We start from the raw sequence: 15,286 nt of genomic DNA, 5'->3' as shown, positions 1-15,286 counted from the left end.
AAATAACTGGGGCCAAAGTTGTTGGCTTTTATTCTGTAAAAGCTTGTCTCTTTGTTTTCTTTGTGTGTTTTTAGAGATAGATGGAATATTTTTCAAATGCATTATTCATAATAATATTTCATGTAGATAAAGCTAGATTTGCATTTAACTTTTACTTTTATTTTTCTCCTAGCCGAAAGGCCTAAATACACATTTGATTTCTCAGAAGAAGAGGATGATGATGCTGATGATGATGATGACAATAATGATTTAGAGGAATTGAAAGTTAAAGCATCTCCCATAACAAATGATGGAGAAGATGAATTTGTTCCTTCAGATGGCCTAGATAAAGATGAATATACATTTTCACCAGGCAAATCAAAAGCTACTCCAGAGTAAGTAATGAAATGACTGCTATTCAGTTATAGGGTGCAGTTAGTTGTTTAGGCATGTGTCAAAGATATTCTTATAGTAAGCTCTAAGAAATTGGTATCATTCTAGGTAAGGTCCTCCTCATAATGGAATAAATATTGCAGCTGTTTACATAACTGTTGCTATAGTTTAGAGCATGGGTTGGCAAATTTTTTTCCGTAACGTACTTGCTTGATAGTAAATATTTTAGGCTTTGCAGACCATATGGTCTCTGTTGCTACTCAGTGCTGCCATTATAGCAAGAAAGCAGCCATAAACAATTTGTAAATGAATGAGTGTAACTGTGTTCCAGTAAAACTTAATTTACAAAAGTAGGCAGCAGGCCTATGGGTCATAGTTTGACAGCCCTGGTTCAGAGAAAAGTTACTAAATCTTCAGAATTGGGAGGTTTAATTTTCTTCCCTAGCTTTCGCCTTGATTGATTTTTCTTGCCTCTGGTGAGTGTGAACACTAACATGTAGGATGTGAATTCTGTGAACTATTTCACATTTTTTAAGGAAGTATTTTACCACTTATTCTGAAGAAATATTTTACCACATGCGGTCTGGGATCAGAAATAGTATTATTGCCTACTCTGGAGATTCTGACTTTCTCCTTGGATTTTTGCTAGTGATTTACTGATGTTAAATTTTAGAATGGTTCTGTCAACCATTAGATTTAATTTAGTGATATTTGGAGTAAATTTAAACCTTAGCCCAGTTTCCATTCTCTTATGTTAAATCATTGCTTTGTCTGGTGTTTCTGTGTGTGTATGTATGCACACTTGTGCATATGAGAGAAAAAAAGATTTTGGTTGTGCTGTCTTTAACAAAGAGAAACAATTGAGAGAACTAAAATTTTGTTCTGTAGTTATAATCCTGCAGTACATATTCTATATAATTTATCAAGTTTGAAACCAGTTATTTAAATTATACTGTGTTTAATTTTTCTTTCTGGTAGAAAATCTTCGCATGACAAAAAAAGTCAGGATTTTGGGAATCTCTTCTCATTTCCTTCATATTCTCAGAAGTCAGAAGATGGTATGCTCATTTAGTCTTTTCATTAGTTACTTATTGTATCATTGCTATGGATTTTTTTATGAGTAGAAAGCTTACTTTCTTTTAACATTTTCCTCAATGTAATAAGTTTTTCCTGAGGTGATTCCCAACTGATTGGTCAAAATAGGCATTATGGAAGCAGTTAGGTGGATAGGCAGATGATAACCTGTGTGTGTGTTTGGAGTTAGGGGGAGTGGGGACTGGGTGTAGTGTTTGAATGAGAGAAAAAAATATAGAAAGAGAAATTTTGGAAGATAGAAATTTGATTTTCATGGCAATGTGAATGTATATGTGACAGTTTTTTAAAAACTATAAGAGAACCAATATGCAGATTTGTTTTAACTAAACCCTAGTAGCTGAAAGACTAAAACCTTCATAGAAGCAAATTTAGTCAGGGTGTATATTTTTTTATTCCCTATATATTTGTGTGTGGAATTTTTAAGGTCAAAACAATCTAGTTAGACTTAATTGATTCACTGTCTTGCATTTTTTTATACATACATATAGACAGACATACATAGATCTGGTACATATTCTGTATGTATAGACAGATGTGCATGTTTGACAGCATGTCAAAACAGTTAAATAAAACTATCACTTACATCCAAGTAGCCATTTTAGGAGTCCTTGTTTTTGGTTTGAGAGAGGAAGGAATTGATTCATTAATTTAATTAATTTGAATGTAAAAGAAACTGAAGGTAAGTTGACATGCCTTTTAAATTAATCTTCAATGATTTAAAATTGATTTAAAAAGATGAATATTTACTCTTTTAGATATGAACATTACTGATACTCCTGAAATGGTTAAGCACATTAGATGTGTAGATACTAAAATAATCAGTGAGAACTTTTTAATATCTCATTTAAAAATAAATCAGTATTTGAGGCCGGCCCGGTGGTGCAAGCAGTTAAGTGCGCACGCTCCACTGCGGTGGTCCAGGGTTCGCAGGTTTGGATCCTGGGCGGGCACTGACCCACCGCTTGTCAAGCCATGCTGTGGCGGCATCCCATATAAAGTGGAGGAAGATGGGCACGGATGATAGCTCAGGGCCAATCTTCCTCAATAAAAAAAAAAAAAGAGGATTGGCATCAGATGTTAGCTCAGGGCTGATCTTCCTCACACACACAAATATAAATAAAAAAATAAGTCAGCATTTATTTTTGAATTGGTCAGTTATGTTTAAATGATAAACATTTGGGACTATTAGGAATTATTATTACTCTATACATTTCTATATTGTTTTACAACAGAGCTAACAGTTTTGAAATATAACATTGTTATATTTTTTATTTTCAGCTGTTTGTATATTGTGGGTTATATGATCACAAAATAGAAACTTATAAGATTGATTATCTAGCTAAAGAGAAGTCATCAGTAAAAAGAATCAAAGTTAACTAGTAAGCAGTGCTTACAGAATCTCTTTACTGAAAAAAACTTTGTAACTTTTAGATTCAGCTAAATTTGACAGTAATGAAGAAGATTCTGCCTCTGTTTTTTCACCATCGTTTAGTCTGAAACAAACAGATAAAGTTCCAAGTAAAACAGCAGCTGCTAAAAAGGGTATGTACTTATATTTGATTTTGTTAAGCGTTGCATAAACCATGTAGAGAATATTGATGTTAAAGGAAATTTAATACAATTTGAAATTATTTGCACTAGAACTTTACTAGAAAATTGTTATAAATGTGTATAAGGGGAATCCTTGTTTTCTAACCATGTGAGGTAATTATTAAAATGTCTGTAGGACCTCATTTTAAAGCTGTTGTAATTATAAAATAATTCCATGCATTGATGTCTAAAGATAGCTTTCTAGTAAAGCTCTCCTGTAGTTGTTAGGTTGTAAAATAGATTAAAATTTTGCCTTCCTAGTAGCCTGATTGTGTTATCTATGTAGGTCGTGCTTTAACTCCTCATGTGGAATGATTGGTCAGTTCAGTTGGGGACCTCTTTCTCTTTGTGAGTCACGTAGCTTCTTTCTTTTCCATAGTCTTAGATTGTCCATTAATCTAAGTTGATTTGAGTTGATTCATGAATCTGTTACTAGTACCAAGGTACATAACTTGGTATTTTTGAAGGAGGTCAGTATTAATGCTTTGTGTTTAAAAGATAATTGATACTTAACAGCAAGTAAATAAACAGTATGGACCATTCCTGCATGATCTTAAAAATGCACAACAGACAATACCATTGTAGACACACATGTATTAGATGTAGCAGAACAGTACAAGTCCCTACTTATTCTGAAGGCACTAGGACCGTGATGAGAAATTGGTTGGCTACAGGAGCCTCTCTAGCCAATGCATTGCACATTGGCCAGTGTCTATTTCTTTGCCTGAGGACTTTCTCTTTGTTGCTATGCTGGAATATTAACATTTCCCCACCCACAGCCACCCTTTACCAGTGATTGAGAAAAGCTGGTCTGCAAGTATCTTAGTGTTCTCGCCCCTCAGGTTAGCTAACTTGGGGATATATGTTGTCCACTGGCTCTCAGAGATTCCTCATGGGATTAAGCTCCCAGAGTGATGGCAGGCTTGATAACTTATCCACTAATGGTTGTCCTCACTTCATTGTCTCATTTTTGTACTCCCTTTCCTTCACCTCCCAAATAAATACTCGTACTTGAGTCTTTGTCTTGGGATCAGGTGGGGTCTGCTTTTGAGGAACTCAAACTGAGACAGGCACCATAATTTCCCTTTAAGCATCTTTTTTTTATTATCTTCATATGAGAATGTTATAACCAACCCAAAAATTTGGGAGCCATATCACTTCTTTGAACATAGACCTGTTTCCCTCATCAAGCTATTCACTCCTATTAAACTTAATGAGTTAGAGTTTAGCATTAACTAAAAGGCCAGCACACCACAACACCTGTCCTATTTGGTTGTTTCAGCAGTAGCTGAACTAGCCTTGTGTCACTTGAATGGGTGATGCCTGTGTGGTGTGATTTCAGGGACCCCAGCAAGCCCTCAGCTTTCCTTTAGCCTCCTCCAAAAATACAGTTCCCACAAAATATCATTTCATGGAGAGGATGCATCATGTCCCTCTGTGGGATCATCTATGTTAACTCCAAATTACATAAATTATTATACAAGTTAAATTCTGTAGCTCCAGTAGTTTACAGCAAAAAGGCAGCTCATAGTACTCAGATATCTGACCTACATTTGCCCAGTAGGGTTGAAAGTGCCACCTAACACTGCAAGCCTGGAAATTCTTCTGAAGAAAAAGGGTGATGCCCAGAACACACAGCTGTTTCAAGCCTATACTCCTGCTTGGAGCTGCCGTGTGGCTCTTGTGGTCAATTTAGTCATGAGGACTTAGGGAGAAAAGCCATAAAATCTGTGGCTGCCACTGCTGTAAGAGCACGGGCTCCTCCTGCTGTTCAAGTGAGGGGCCTTAGCTCTAGCCTCTCAGTTGGGACTGGGAATACATTTTTCATAGAATTAGTGTGGGATTTTTTTTTAATAGAAAAGTCTATGCTTAATTCAATGCACTTTTTTTCAAATAAGTTTTACTAATCACACAAATAAAGACTGACATCAATTTTCATATAGACTGTAAATGAAGCTGAAAAACAAGGTCTATTTTCCAATCAGAACAAAGGCCTTTGGATCTATTGTCTACTTATCTAGAATTTTAATATTTCTTTCCACATAAAAATGCCAAGTCTTAATTTCAGCTTTTGTGGGCAAATGAATTAGTTCCTACTCATGGTATTTGAGGGTCCCATAAAAATTTTTTTTTCTCCAAATGTTTTAAAAGTTAGAACTTAACATGTAGTTATACTTGGGTTATAATTAATGTGTCAAATATGTTACTTTTTTGTCATGACTATGCTATAGTTTTTACTACTGCTTTTTAAAACTTACTGCTTAATTCATTTTAATGGCCCTTGTTTAAAATATCTCACTTGAATTATCAAAAGGCAAATTATGCATAATTCAATAAAAACCATTTTGTCATCTATGAGAAATTGTTTGCCTTTACACTGGCACTAAGTGGAGAGAAACCGTTTTATTATTTAAGGCTACTCAATTTCATATCAGCAGTAAGAAATTCTGTTGTTATAGGAACTCATTTCAGCTTGGTTTGTTGGTAAGTATATTACATTGATCTATGAAATGGAAATTTGCTTAATAGGAAAAGCATCTTCAGATACAGCCCCTAAGCCCAAGAGAATCCCCAAACAGAAGAAAGTAGAGACTATAAACTCTGACTCAGATTCAGAATTTGGCATTCCAAAGAAGACTACAACACCAAAAGGTGAGGATTATCTTAGTATAACCATTTAACATATGCCATGTAGAAAATATTTAGTCTCTTCTACTCATTGAGTTTAGAGAGACTGGGTACCTATTTTATTTTAAATTGCTCTACTCCTCAATAAGCAGTGTGTTTAAGAATCAGTGCTGAATTAAGAGTCCATAGGAAATATAGCAGTTTAGTTCAGTCACTTTGTTTTACAAATCAAGAAATTGAGACTGAAAGAGGTTAAGTAAGCAACTTGCATACCTAAGAATGGTTCAAAGACCCCCTGCAGTGGACTCACTGGAAGTAGTTATTGAAAAGGCAGATGAGGGCTCTTCACTATCTAAAGTGTGACACTCATTGGAGTGGGCAGAGCTAGGACTCTGAGACCAGAGCTTTTTGCTCATCTAGGAAATGAAATAGCTGTACTCAGGGCCCCACAAGGGCACTGGCACTTCTCCCTGGCACCCCCTCTTTGCCTCCAGAATCTCAAAAGTCCTTAATGATGCTTTAAAAAAAATACATGTAATACAGGAGTTTCTCTAAGGGTAGCTGCTCAACCTTTTATCCAACTGACAGATATTATCATCGATGTGCTTATTTTATTTCTTAAAGTGGTGGTTGGGATAAGGAGATGTAGACCTACATGGAAACAAGGAAGAATAGGGGGTGGGAAAAAAACATAGTGACTGAGGAGGTCAGTACTTAGGGTATGCATGATTTGAAACCTTTATAAATTCACAAGTGCCATTTCATTGATTCATTTGATCAAATGAGACATCCCAAAATCATTTAGGCTATTTTTTTCTTACTAGTACAGTCTAGTTGGTCATAGCTCTTAAGGAATTTTCAAAACTTTAGAATTGCAATTTAGTTCCATTGTCTCTTTCACTGGCGTCATTGTAGGATGGAGAACATTGGGTCACCATTTACATGTTATCTTTTTCCCTTCCTCCTCCAATGATGAGAATAAGAGGCTTAGGTAGATGAAAAAAAAAACTAGGCTGCATGTGGTGATTCTAGGTCTGAGTAGGAATGTGGATTTGACAGATTTCATGATTAATACTGGGGGGTTTATTCTAAGATTATGCTACTTAAAATGGGACCTGCAATTGGTTGTTACTAGTGTGTGTTGAGATAAGTAAAATTTAGAGTAAGCATTTAAACCTTTATAATTTGTGTTAAAGTATGTATTTTCTAGTACTTATTGTATTTTTTAAAGTGTTAGTCTATGACAAATTAGAAACAAAAATTTTTTTCATCACATACAATTTAAAAAGCACTCTTTTAAGAGATTTTCTTTTCAGACCCAAGGACCACATGTGCAAAATGCAAATATTTTCTTTTATATATCAGAGGCTTGATCATTAAAATTTGTCATCAGGACCTTCCGACTAGTTTAAATGTATTTGTGAAATATTAGTCATGTTAACCCCAGAACTGAATGATGCTGCCAAATTGTTTCTACATCATTCATATTAAAAGATCAGGGGGCCAGCCCGGTGGCATAGTGGTTAAGTTTGCATGGTCTGCTTCAGCAGCCCGGGGTTTGCAGGTTTGGATCCTGGGCACGGATCTACGCACTGCCTGTCAAGCCATACTGTGGCAGGCGTCCCACAAATAAAATTGAGGAAGATGGGCACGGATGTTAGCTCAGGGCCAATCTTCCTCAGGAAAAAAGAGGAGGATTGGCAATGGAGATTAGCTCAGGGCTGAGCTTCCTCACAAGAAAAAAAAAAGGTCAGGATTGCAGTACTGACTGGGGCATGCCAAAGAAGTCAAGTATAATGTTTTGGCATTTATCTTTTTATATTGCACTTAACCTTTTGAGAAAACACTGTTTGTATCATTTTAAGGTAAAGGCCGAGGGGCAAAGAAAAGGAAAGCATCTGGCTCTGAAAATGAGGGTGATTATAACCCTGGCAGGAAAACATCCAAAACAACAAGCAAGGTAATCAGGAGCATCTTTTTAATGCATGGTTTTGTTTAAGATCATCTATAACTGGCTTAGTTCACTTATTACTGTGCTGTCTTGTAACAGCTTTAAACCTAGCATCTCTTATCCATAGGGGGCTTGTATATAGTTAAAGAATTACCCAAGTATAAATCTATATAATCAGGACTATTTCTTGGATTAAAATGTGGCATAAACTAGCCTACTTAAGAGTATTCCATTTCATCCAAGTTATATGCTACCTGTCTGAGATAATATTTATAATCTTGTTCTTCCCTTCATAAAAATCATTAGGTAACTGGTCTTACAGTTAAGTTAGCATTACAATTCTGATTTTAAAAGCACCATTATTTGGGGCCAGCCCACTGGCATAGGATCCCAGGCACAGACCTGTGTGCTGCTCATCAAGCCATGCTGTGGTGGTGTCCCATAAACAAAATAGAGGAAGATTGGCATGGATGTTAGCTCAGGGACAATCTTCCTCAAGCAAAAAGAGAAAGATTGGCAACAGATGTTTGCTCAGGGCTGCTCTTCCTTGCTAAAAAAGGAAAAAAAAAAAGCACCATTAATTTTAGGATTTCCCAAATATAAGTGAAGTGTAAGGAATAATAATTCTTTTTAACACTAGTCCTTTTTTTTTCTTTTAACTTTGGGGTTTTAAATCTTTTTTATTTTTTAATGTCTAGAAACTGAAGAAAACATCTTTTGATCAGGATTCAGATGTGGATATCTTCCCATCAGACTTCACTTCGGAGCCACCCTCTCTGCCACGGACTGGTCGGGCTAGGAAAGAAGTAAAATATTTTGCAGAGTCTGATGAAGAAGAAGATGTTGATTTTGCAATGTTTAATTAAGTGCCCAAAGAGCACAGAAACGTTTTTCAACAGATAACTTGTGTTGTCCTTTTGTCTTTTCTGTCTCAGACTTTTGTACATCTGGCTTATTTTAATGTGATGATGTAATTGATGGTTTTTTATTATTGTGGTAGGCCTTTTAACATTTTGTTCTTACACATACAGTTTTATGCTCTTTTTTACTCATTGAAATGTCATGTACTGTCTGATCGGCTTGTAGAATTGTTATAGACTGCCGTGCGTTAGCACAGATTTTAATTGTCATGGTTGCAGACTACAGACCTGCTTTTTGAAATGAAATTTAAACATTAAAAATGGAACTGTGTTCTCCGTCTCTTTACTGAAGATGAAGGTGTAGTAAAAGCTCCAATACACATTTAAAATAAATATATTTTATTCTTTGCCAGGAGACTCCATGGAAAAAGGTAAACAGTATATGAACATAGAAAGCATTGTTAAACAATCTCAATGTACAAACAGAGCCAGTGAAAGTACATCACAGACTTGCTAATATATCAAAAAAAAAAAATTCCACTAGTGCTTAAATGAGAACTAAGGAACTGACACTTGTATCTGTTAACCACTCTACCACAGCTTCCACTCTGCTTCATAGTGATTGAACAAGGTCAAAGGATGCAGGTTCTCTGCCCATGCCTTTAGGAGTCAGTGTTAGCCCCTGGGCATCAAGAAGGCTGGGAAAAAACCCCCACTATCAGGCATGAATCAGGAAGGACACTAGCGTTACATGGTACAGGTGGGAGACCAGCCTGCTAATTATCCCATGAAATTTCCCTAATGGCTTGTGAATAAGTAAACAAAAGTTATTAACACTGAAAAGTGTTTCTGCCTTGGAGGCTATCATTACTGTAAAAATGTATCTTTTTTTAAAAATTGTGTAGTTATGTCATTAAACAAGTAATAAACCACTTTTAATTTAAAGTGACATTAACAATTGAACAAATGACATTTGATTAACTGAACTGGCAGTTACACTGATACAGAATACTCTTCTGCTAGTGCAGTGAATTTGTATACTTTTACTGGGCAACATGAAATAAAATATGCAGTTTGAGAGCATCAAAAAGAGCAAGGACAAGCTTCCATACTAACTAAATTAGAATATCTTTACCCTTATCTTGTCATACTGTACAACAGTCCCATTTCCTTACCTTGATGTCTTGATTATTCTGTGAAAGCAAGACAGTTATCTTTTTGAAACATTTTTAGCTGGACTTGTACAGTAGTCTGTTTCATAACCTTGATGTCTTGGTTATTTTGCATATGCAAGACAAAAGGAAAGCACCAAACATACAGTATAGAAAGAACAGAGCCATACTTCTGTATGTACAAAGTCTTCAGAAACTTAACCAGGGGTAAATCATTTTGACTGGGTCTTTGCCATGCAATCTTGACTGTTCAAAGAGGAAAATAGAAGCTTTTAACTAGTTTCTGGTTGCATGAAATGGCTGATTTTTAGAATTTAAAAAGTTTGTATTTCTAGGTAAGTTAGACAGTGAGGAGTATATATTGATACATATGAAAATTTCTTGGTCCTTCTTGAGTTTTAATATATTTTCAGTCCAAAAACTAAGCAGCAGTATAAATGTTCTTTTCCTTGCATTTTAAATCCCGGAACTGAAGGTACTGGGGAATGTCTGAAGTAGCTGGAAAGTGTCTTATTGCACGAGTGGGGACTGACTGACACCACTGTTTTCCACAGAACTGGGTGAGATGCTGGGACTGTGCTCTGCTGTGTTCCCACTTGAACTTGGGGTCAAGGGTTCATGTCCTTCAGAATTTTCCAGCATTTCCTGAATGAGAGGTGGCATTGATCCAGGAATTTCCATTTTCAAGGTAATTACACGTTCTGCACCTTTTAAAAAGAGATAATAGAAATCTGGTAGAGATAAGGAGTTAAACTGAATAACTAGGGGTCAAATCTCATCTACTTCAACAAGGGTGAAAATTGTGCTACCAATGTCCCCTAGAGATTATCCTAATTTTACAACATTAAAATATTTTTATTATATCTATAGGAAAGCAGCAGAGATGTGGTGACGTTTAAATTTGATAATTTCATGCCTCAGTCAGTTTCATGAAACAATATCAGTATATATTTACTTAACATAATTTACGAAGAGAAGTTCTTGATAAAAGACCAGAAAGAGGATACCTTGCAAATGAGACAGTTGAAAGGATCCCAGTTACCACAGATGGAGGAAGTGACTTGAATAATAATCGTGTGGCAATTATCAACTTGATGTAGCACTGCACTGTCCAGTACGGTAGCTAGCTACATGTGGTGATTTAAATTTGTTAAACACAACTAGGAAAACAGTGCCTCGCCTGCATTAACCACATCTCACGTGCTTGAGACCTCCACGTGTCTAGTGGCTACTGTGTTGGATAAGGCAGATTATAGAATATTCATAATCACAGTAAATTCCTTAGCACTGGTCTAGCTAGATATAGGGAAGGACAGTATTGAGTTAAACAGCCTTATTGTTTTAAAGTCAAAGACATCATAATTACAACGGTCAGGCACTGGTCTCTGCTGTTTGCTTCTACCGTGAATCCCATGCTAGGGATGAACTCAGAACGTCTCACTGAAGAGACCTTTTAGAAGGAGCTCAAGAATCGGGACTCCTTGTCAAGTTCATTCTGCTTCTTGGCTCACCAAGGTCTTCAGGGACAGAGGACGCTAATGGGGAAGGAGAATGACAAACAACAGCACATTTGGTACCAGAGATAGCTGCTGAGTTTTCTCCACAGAAAACCCCACTCTCACACTCAACTGTGATATGGCTCTCAGCGCTTCTGTAATTGCTCAAGTTGCCACATAAACTGAAAATCACCAGGCAGAGAATATTTATACCTCTCAGGAAGGCAAGAATTCCTTTGCTTAGAAGCGTGCAGAAGTAAATCTGCCTGTACACAAGAGAGCAATGGCTACATGGATTGAGAGAGAAACTTATCCAATAACAATTACCCTAAGGACTATTCATTTTTCTTGAAGCTTGGATGTTCAGGGAAAACTGGAGTCAAGTTTACATAAACCAGAGCATGTGTGGAAAGCTAGAATGAAATGTATAAAACTCGAAAATTAAAAAGCCTGTCATTTAGTACATTCTCTTGAAAATACTTTTTCTAATTACTTAGTCATCTGAATTTTAAAGCTCTCAATCTAATAAGATCGTTGAATAGGGTAAGAAAGATTTGAGCTTTTCTTTTTCTTTTTTTTTTTTTAAGGGTAGGTACTATTTAATTCCTTTTGCTTTCAATGAGAAATGAATTCCAAAACAACAACAAAAAGGCAGCTATTATCAAACATCCTGAATTAAAATACAGGGTTTAGAAAAGTCATACAACCTGCTCAGGACCACAAGTCCACGTCATGAATACAGTGCAGACCGGAGAGACGTACCTTTAGCGCTGATGCTGCGGAGATCTGTGATTTTCATTAAGATCTTTGGAAACATGTGGGGCTTGCTGGGTCGTCTCTTTCTGATATAAATTTTTAGTGCTTCCAGCAATGGTTCTTGTAGCTTATCTACTTTTGTTGGTTCCTCAAGATCCTGGCGGTCTAGATACCAGGAATAAAGTATTAAACAATTAGTATCAGGACAGAAAGAGTTATGTGCTTTCCAGGCTAGAAGGGTCTCTGCCCATTTCCCTTCTCTGTTTCCTTGTTCCTACTACATTATGACTTTATTAATTTGATGATTCAATCACATATACAAATTTGAAGATATATGCAACTGTTTTAAGCAGTGGTACTTGAAAATGATTGTCCCTCCTGTTGGTCCAGAGCACATTTTGATGGCTGGTTGCTTTTGTCCCAGGGAAATAATTACTTCTCATGACCAGAAGGTGTCACTACCGAACTGAATTAAAACAAACCTTGAGCTGGATGGTTATAAAAGGTAAACTGGCCCCCTAATTAAAGCCATTACTTTTTAACCACGTATGACTCAGCCTCCTGCGAGCCAGTAGGGGTCACTACAAAGAAGAAAGCCATATTTTATCCCAGTCTTCCAAGGGTTGTTAGGGGGGCCAACACAATGACTTGTATTCTCAGCCACTAAATTAGCCAACAGCACATGCAAGTCCCTTGGATAATCATTAAAATGTCCCTAGGCAATTCATTTTACAGTAGTGTGATCCTACCTTAAAAAAATACCTGTGGCAATTGGATAAACAGCATTTTGGTATTTCAGAGCAGACAGATCCCAAATACCTTTAATTGATAACAATAAGGAAAAATGCAACAAACTCCAAGCAGACATGCCTGGCTTTATTCACACGTCTTTTTCCATGCAAAATAACTCCAAAATGGAGATGAGGAATTTCCCATAAATTACAAGTGTAAGTTGTTCTTCATGGAATCTTATGAGGGTTTTCTAGGTAGTTGGTACCTCCACAGATTAGACAGATGGCACTGAGAAGGCCTGTTTCTGTGTCATCCATTTCCAAAGGCAGGAGCTGGTTGGCAAAGGTGAACACAAGGTCAGTCAGAGGACCAAATCCAGCATTGTGCATCTGAGTTCGGTTTAGGGTAAGGCCATCTGAAAAAGTCATGGTGTCTTGTTCTGGGGTATACCTGGTGCAAATTCTAAGAATCTGGAAGAAAAAAAACCCACATTTGATGGATCATCAAAGCCAGCCTGTCCTGACAGCATCAATCAGATCTAGGCAGGAAATAACATGAAGATTTCCTAGGAGCTCTTGCATCACATCAGACTCCCTGTCCCCCATTTGGATATCGAATGTCTTCTCTAGCTCTTTCATTAAAAGACCATAGAAGTCAAAACAGAGGCTCAAGTTATTTAGGGAATAATAAATAGGACACATGAAATTGTGAGAAGTATCTTTGTGCTAAAAGTAATTCATTTGACTCAAATAAACATTTATTGAGTACCTACTTATGTCCCAGGCACTGTGCCAGGTGCTGGAGATAAAAAGATGAATAAGATTCTATTTCTTTTTAATTTAAGAGCTTATAGTCTAAAAAAAAGACACTATCTACCATTTATTAAATGCCTAGGGTATGTCAAGTGTTATAAATGCCCTACACTCAATTTTTCAAACAACTCGGTAAAGTGAGTATTATTCTCATTTTACAGATGAGAGAATGAAGGCTCAGAAAGGTTAAGCCATGTGCCCAATCCAATGTCACAGTTAAAATGTGACTGAATCTGATTCAAACCCAAGTTAGGGTCCCCCTTCCACGATGCCTCTGATCACACAGGTCCACAGACAACCATAACACAAGGCACAGGAGCGGAACCAGCAAGGCCATAGGGTGTCAGGAGAAGGAAAGCTCGGACACAGCAGGAGGAAATCAAGGGCAGATTCATGGAGAAGAGGCAGTGTCTCAACTAAGCCCGGAAGTACGGGGGGGATTTCTACAGGCAAGAAGCCTGGGTCACGCTGCCACAATCTCCCAATCTCACCTGACATGGCCTTGATGTACAACCCTGCTGGCTACCCTGGGACACCCGCTACCAAGGAGTCGCCTGCTCAGTGCTCTGTGCCTCGCTCAGAGCACGGGTCAACTCGGAACCATCAATCCTAATGGCTAGCAGGAGCTCCGTGCATTCCAAGCACTGATGCACCCAAGGCCACCTTTCTGCGCCAACAACCGCGAAGGGCCCCTGCCAAACAGGTCTCTACACTTGACGTTTCTCTCTGAAAAAGTCTCCGAGCTGCTTGAGCACAGAGAGAAATTAATCCCGCCTGGACAGAAGCAAAGAGCCCAGCAGGTTGAGGGAGCAGAGAGCTTTTTCCAGATGCTGGTGCTCAGTGTGACTGGGTATGGTCCCCATGAATGTCTACCTTAACGTCAACCTAGAGGAGGACATATGTGATCAGAAGGGTCTGCAATCTTCCTGTTCCGCGGCCATGTGCAGAGGGGAGTGGCCCTCTGAGAAAGGCACAGGACTCCCACCTGAGAGGGAACTCCCCTTATACAGCCCCCTCCTCACTCCCCATATTTCCACCAGGGCTCATAAAACAAGAACTTTTGTTAAATCTTTCATCTTGTCAAAGAAGAGCTGGGGGTTTGGGGCAAGGACACTTCCCGTGGGGAAGACTGTCCTATCTGATTGGCAGTGGGATGGCAAGAGCCTCATATCCGATGGACCATATTAACCAGGGGGTGGGCTATTGCACTGAAGGTCACATGCTCCTGTGTCCTTGCTCTGGTGTTCTCTGAATCTCCAAGAAGAGCTAGGTGAGCTAGGAGCCAGCCCTCCTCCTCCATGCAGGACTCCAGTGTAGACTTGGACGAAAGCATTAGGATACCCTGTAGAGTGAGGGTGTGGGACCTCTGCTGATAAAAAAGTCTGCCTCCAATGTCTTCTTGCTTAGAAGACATCTCCTGAGAGGAGAAGGGTGAATATTAGCACACCTCACCTCCAACATATAATAATAGCTAATATTTTATTCATCACCAATGACATGCCAGTACCATGCTAAGTGTTTTAATATTTGACTTAATTTTTGTATGAACCCATGAGTTAGGTAGTAACGTTACCCCATTTTACAGATGGGGAAACAAACTCAAATAGCTGGTCCCAGGCCACATAACCACTAGGTGGCATGCTCTGCTTCAGGCTGTCTCCGAACCTGTGCTCTTAACCTCTGCTCCACAGCTGCCTCGTTCCTCTTGACGCCACTATCCAATCCCAGACACCTCTCTGAGGTGGGGTGACCTCGGGCCCAGCACTGATTTACACATCAGCCTCATCTGTCTCCTGGCCTGGGTGCCTTTGTGACCTACCTG

General features: G+C 38.1%; 2 protein-coding genes across 12 annotated transcripts in view; one reads left to right on the top strand and one right to left on the bottom strand.

The window, feature by feature from the left end:
• The window catches only part of TOP2B (DNA topoisomerase II beta), a 63,659-nt gene extending 54,832 nt beyond the window's left edge, over positions 1-8,827 (top strand). For both annotated transcript variants that reach the window (XM_087430621.1, XM_087430620.1), the window contains exons 31-36: positions 173-374; positions 1,351-1,430; positions 2,899-3,009; positions 5,587-5,709; positions 7,551-7,645; positions 8,335-8,827. In XM_087430621.1, the coding sequence (XP_087286747.1) occupies positions 173-374; positions 1,351-1,430; positions 2,899-3,009; positions 5,587-5,709; positions 7,551-7,645; positions 8,335-8,502 (779 nt within the window). In that variant the 3' untranslated portion in view covers positions 8,503-8,827. The remainder of the gene's footprint in view (positions 1-172; positions 375-1,350; positions 1,431-2,898; positions 3,010-5,586; positions 5,710-7,550; positions 7,646-8,334) is intronic.
• A 53-nt stretch (positions 8,828-8,880) lies between these two features.
• The window catches only part of RARB (retinoic acid receptor beta), a 704,914-nt gene continuing 698,508 nt past the window's right edge, over positions 8,881-15,286 (bottom strand). For all 10 annotated transcript variants that reach the window (XM_087430628.1, XM_087430624.1, XM_087430626.1 and 7 more), the window contains 3 exons: positions 12,918-13,122; positions 11,927-12,085; positions 8,881-10,375 (listed from right to left, as the gene is read on the bottom strand). In XM_087430628.1, coding sequence (XP_087286754.1) covers positions 10,179-10,375; positions 11,927-12,085; positions 12,918-13,122 — 561 coding nt within the window. In that variant the 3' untranslated portion in view covers positions 8,881-10,178. The remainder of the gene's footprint in view (positions 10,376-11,926; positions 12,086-12,917; positions 13,123-15,286) is intronic.

The sequence above is a fragment of the Ceratotherium simum genome, chromosome 5 (genome assembly GCF_057802395.1).
Source record: "Ceratotherium simum simum isolate JZ-2026a chromosome 5, ASM5780239v1, whole genome shotgun sequence".
Classification (NCBI taxonomy): domain Eukaryota; kingdom Metazoa; phylum Chordata; class Mammalia; order Perissodactyla; family Rhinocerotidae; genus Ceratotherium; species Ceratotherium simum.
This window is presented reverse-complemented; position numbering and strand designations above follow the sequence as displayed.